General features: G+C 41.2%; 1 protein-coding gene across 1 annotated transcript; it reads right to left on the bottom strand.

Moving 5' to 3' along the window:
* Window positions 1-153: 153 nt before the first annotated feature.
* LOC103460861 (uncharacterized) lies at window positions 154-1,629 on the bottom strand. The gene is made up of 2 exons (XM_008403184.2): window positions 1,212-1,629; window positions 154-1,082 (listed from the first exon to the last, which is right to left on the bottom strand). The coding sequence occupies exons 1-2, from the start codon at window positions 1,606-1,608 to the stop codon at window positions 154-156; spliced, it is 1,326 nt and encodes a 441-aa protein (XP_008401406.1). The 5' UTR covers window positions 1,609-1,629.
* Window positions 1,630-5,383: the final 3,754 nt, after the last annotated feature.

Below are 5,383 nucleotides of genomic sequence, written 5' to 3'. Positions count from 1 at the left end.
CTTTCTCATCCATTTCCACTTGCGCCTCCAGCTGTCTAATCCGTTCACAGAGCCGCTCATACATCTTTTCCTCAGCTTCTCCTTGCAGCACAGTGTGTTGTTGCGAGTGTGTGGAGGTCTGCATGTTCACATTCATGCCATCAGGTTTCACTGTCAACCTTTTTGGTCCCCTGCAACCCCTAGAGAAGTGTCCCAATTGTCCATACTTAAAACAATGTTCACATTGATGACTTCTGTTATGCTCTTCACATCCTTTTCCCTTTTAACATTCCTTTTTGCTGGGTGAGTAGATTGAGAGCTGGTCATGCTTTTCTTGATTTCAGCGATTTCTTCTCGGAGCAGCCTTACTGTTTCACATAGCTCTGACTCCCTTGAACTGATGGGTGCTGATGTTTTACGTTTTTTTTGCTTCACCACTTCAGCTGACTGTTCTTGGATTGCCAAACTGGCATTAGATGCAGCCTGGTTTTGCTGTCTGAACTGCATTTCTGTTTGTAGCTTGTTGACTTTTGGAATTTTAGTGTTGTAGCTTTTCCTCTGTTTGGACTGTCGTTCTGAATCCACACATGCAGCCTCATTCATCTTTTCAATAAGAGTCTCATCTGTCACAGCTTGATCATCAAGGTAAAGCTTCAGCTGAAACTTTATGTTGTCACTCAACAATCCAGTACTGACTGACCTCAGGAATTTCCTCTGAATGAAGTCGGCACTGTACTGCTCATCTGCATCTACTTCTCTTGAAGCGAGCAGCAGCCTCTCTTTCAGTTCAATTGCCCTGAAAAGGAAGTTTTGGGGGGATTCCCGACTGTCCTGGGTGACATTTATCAGTCTTTGGTAGATATCCATGGAACTATGCTCTTTAAAATGTCCCTTTAGAATTGCTTTCAGCTGGGGCAGAGTCAGATCACGTTTAATTTCAAGCATGTCACGAATGCTCAAACCCGGGCTGATTGATTTGATTACAGCTTCTATAATTTCAACATCACTATGTCCTTTACTCAGGCCTCTCTCAATCTGATGCATTAAGTTCGTGTATGAGAGCCTGTCTTTCTGACCTTTCTCCCCTATCTGACCACATATTTTAAATTCCCTCCGTATGGTCACTTCTGGAAGCCTATTTGCTGTGGTTGGTATCACATTTTCAACCACTGTTCTCTGAAGCTTACCCTTTATATGTTCATTTAGCCTCCGTACTTCCTCCTGCAACGCTTGGTTGTTAAGGTGGAGCTGTGAGTATTTTTCGGCCAAGTCCATTTGTTCCATTACAGCCTGGGTGCTTTGTGGTGTGTTGCACGTTGCCTCCTCCTCAGCAGAAACTTCAGAATKTTGTGATATCTGTTGAATTGATTTTAACATTCTCTGCAGATAGCACCGCACCACCTCCTCCTCTTCATCRTTAACCGTAGCATCAATGGACTCTRTTATTAATCGTATTAACGCTCGCCTCGTTACAGAATGTCCACTTTGTATTTTAGCTTCTGCACAGACCTCTTTGAGCTGATCCAACTGCAAGAGCCATAGCTGTTGAGAAATGGTCTCTGCCAACTCCTCCATGTCGGTCACGCGCGGTGTCAGCGTGCTCCCGCCGCTACTTGCTCCAGTTAGCATCCCTCCATGAGAGTCCCGCGACAAAGCGTTAATAAATCTCGGTGGAACCTCCAATGTTTTGTTGCACACTCGAACAAAAGTGGTGTCGAGACATGCGGTGGTTGTAAATTTCCTTTACTTCCTTTTTTCTGAACATAGAAACACGTTCATCGATCCGTGCGTTACACTATAACGGTTACATTCGCCGCCTTCTTCTTCTTCTTCTTCAAAACTTAGGACTCTTCTGACCCGAGGCTGCCCTAAGCGCCTGTTAGAAACTGATCACTGTCCAAACTTGTTTCACTCTCAGTCCGAATAGCTACCAACATACACGTGAATATTCCGCTAAACATGGACAATGAAACAGTGCTTTTTAATAAAACAAAACATTCATAAGAACAGATAATAGACTCATATTTTACTGGAAGAAGGGGGGTTCCTTGATCCAAAGTCCTGAGCAACTGATCCCCCACATCTAGCTCTGATTTACATTTCTTGATAAATTGCGGGTTTGAATATTGCAATACTTTCCTATAACAAAATAGACCTGCAGAAAGAAATCACTAATAAAATATCTTACATATTTATAGTTGCATGCTTTATATAGAGATTTTCCTTAGCTTTGATTGTATATGTCACAATTTTGTAATTTATCATTGTTTATTTAACTCTGAAAGCTGAGAGGCTTTGTTAATATTCTGTCCTAGAAGGCGGTTAGATGTGCCCTTTTTTATTTTTGAGCACCTGCCCCTTTAGTGGTCTCTGCACGGCCCTGTTTGTCTGTGTGTTCTCTACTGGGGAACAGTTTGCAGGCTGTTGACGATGGGAAATAAACTTGAAAAAAATTAACAATCTAGCCACATTAAGACCTAGATTAACTAGTGACAGTCAAACGGGGTCCTCCATGCAGATTCTTGTAAAACATTAGGAGGCTGTGTCATTTCCTGATCAAAACACGACAAAAGTAAATAAACAGATTCGAAAATGTGTCTACTTTCTCTAAGACCTCTTCAAAACGTAATTATTTATATGTGAAGAAATATTCAAGAATATATGAAAATCAAAAATATATCACACTTTAAGAGGAGATTGTACTAAACAGTCAGAATTTCACTCAGCATTGTTAGAGTAATGACCATTATTTTGCGTCTTCTTCTCACTCTTATATTGACTGACATGTTCTGAAAACTTATCAATGAATGTAAACAGTTCTGATATCATGCAAACTAATTCCTTGCTCGTTTAATGGAAGTCACATTATTTCGCTTGCACCTTAACTGGACTGCTGACATAAAGCAATTTAGTAATTTCACAATATTTACAATTAAAGTTTGCCTGGCCAACCTGTTAAACGATATTACCTCCAAAACGTTGGAAGCAAGTGAAAATTACTTTTTTAGACAATAAAATAAACTGGTCCAAAAATGAATTAAACAACAGCGACAACTGGTATCGTACCAATGATTGCTAATTTTCGGGAGTGCAAGTTTACCCACTACACTATATCAGCAGATGATAATTGATAAGTATTTTTCTAGAACCAACATAAAAGAACCACAGACAACGTATATGAATTTTATGACCAAGCTTTTGCAAAAGGAGAAAACTCTGTCAACTGCTCCTCCGAGCCGTTCACAGAGCATTCTGAAGATCTTTGGGTACAGCTTGTCTTTTATCATCAAGCAACAAAGAGGGAGGATAGGCAAGATAGACAGCAGAGGAAAAACAGCAGAGGTCGTAAAACATTTTACCTAAACAACTAGCAACCCAGTTCCAGATGTGATATCTGATCTACGGTCTGAGCCCGGTTCAAATCTCGTTTTGGGTTTTGGGAACCTGCCTCGTTTTGGCCTTATGTTTCCCTGTGGGTTGTGTTTCACACAGACTGGACATGCAGTACAAAAATTCTTTAGGTAGGTTTAAACCATACGTTGTAAAATGTTGCTGTATTATGGTTTCCATCCCCCCTGTTGACACATGGCAGCGCCTATGTGTCACAATTGCTGCAGCTTTAAATAAAGATTTAGGAAGAACTGGTTTGTCCTTAACTTCAAAAATGTTCTCATCATTAATTTTCGCACCCTTAGTTATTCACATCCTTTTTTCGGCTTGTGGTGCGTTTTCCTGCATGTCTTTCAGCACTTTTTTGTCTATCAGTTGTTGTTCTCCTTCAGTCTGCTGAGAAAGGTCCTTTCCCATGCTTCCCTGCTGCAGCTTCTTTAGCTATTTTCTCAGCTAGTCTGTTCCCATTTGAAACTTCATCTTTCCTTGTTGTATGAGCTGTGCATTTACATACAGCTAGTTTAGCTGGGAGTTGTATTGTTTGCAAAAGATTTTTAAGTAAAGATGCATGTGTTACTGGTTTCCCAGTAGATGTTGTCATTCCTCTACGCTCCCATTGTTTTGCAAAATAAAACAGCGTAGAGAAAACATACTGGCTATCTGTGTACACCGTCAAGTGCATGTCCTCTGCCAGTTCACATGCCCTAGTCAAAGCAATCAATTCTGCTCCTTGTGCAGAATGAGTGCTGGAAATTTTTTCAGCTTCTATTATTTCATTTGGCAAAGCAACAACCGAATAACCTGTCTGATTTTTACCCGTAGGCTCCTTTGAACATGACCCATCAACAAACCAGACCTCTCCCAATGCTAATGGGGTGTCCTGTAGGTCTGGCCTTGGAAGCTGCAAATGCTCTGTAGCTTCTATGCAGCTGTGTGGCGTTCCATCATCTGGTAATGGAAGCAAAGTAGCTGGATTTAGAATCGTACACCGCTTTATTACAATGTGTGGCTGTTTAATTGGCATATGTTCTGTTTGACTTCTGTCTCCCACATACGGGGGTGGATCTAAACCTTCCAGTGAGGGATACAGACTACTTTGGGGCTCCTCACTGCTAGTAGCGGGCGCGCCCGGCAGACTGTCTGCCGGGGCTGTTGCTACTGGGACAGGGGCAGACGAGCTTGCTGCAGCGGTTGAGGGAGGAGCAGTCGGCCGTACCTGCTCTCCCTGCCCCGCTGGAGCATTCCGTCTGGTTAGCACCATTTCATTGTCTTCTGGTCTTACAAATAAGTTATTTGATTCTACAAGCTTTTTGTCTTTAATCTTTTTAATTTGTTCTTTCCGGTCTGTGGCTGCTTTTAACCATATTTTAGCACATCTCAACTCATCCTCCTTTTTAGCCTTTTTTATCCCCGTTTTTCTTGCTACACTACTCTCCAAAATTCTCACAATTGTTTGCCATTGATCGATTTTTAGCTTTTCATCTATTTTATATTTCTTTCTCCATTTTTTCATGTGTGCAGTGCTACCAGGAAACCTGGACAGCATGTACTTTTCATCCCCATCGGGGCCCTCAACAAGTGAGGAATTACAAGAATGTTTATTTCCCATATTTAAAACACTTGCAATTTCAGCTTGAAAATATTATTTATTTGAATTTATTTAAATTTGGTCCAGGTTCGTTGACTCCTAGGGAGTCCTATAAACTGGAGATCTTTTCAGTGGGCCAGCAATTAAAATTACCTTGTTGTGGTATTCCCCGCTTCGACTCTTTCGAGTGGGAGAATCTTGTCTATTGCATCCACAAGAGGTTTGCTGCTTAATCCCACTGTTTTATATGAGGTAAAATACAGAGCGGTATTTAAACCTCCAATCACTCTTTCACTACTCTTTCACGCACACACACACACACACATCAAAGCAGCAGTAGCAAACCAGCAATATCAGCAATGACTCTACGATTTAGCGCAACATTATCTGTTTTTGCCTTGTAAGTTGTACTTTCAGAAAACTCAG

The sequence above is a fragment of the Poecilia reticulata genome, unplaced genomic scaffold, assembly GCF_000633615.1.
Source record: "Poecilia reticulata strain Guanapo unplaced genomic scaffold, Guppy_female_1.0+MT scaffold_312, whole genome shotgun sequence".
Taxonomy (NCBI): domain Eukaryota; kingdom Metazoa; phylum Chordata; class Actinopteri; order Cyprinodontiformes; family Poeciliidae; genus Poecilia; species Poecilia reticulata.
The sequence above is the reverse complement of the archived record's forward strand: the minus strand, read 5'-3'. Positions and strand labels throughout refer to the sequence as shown.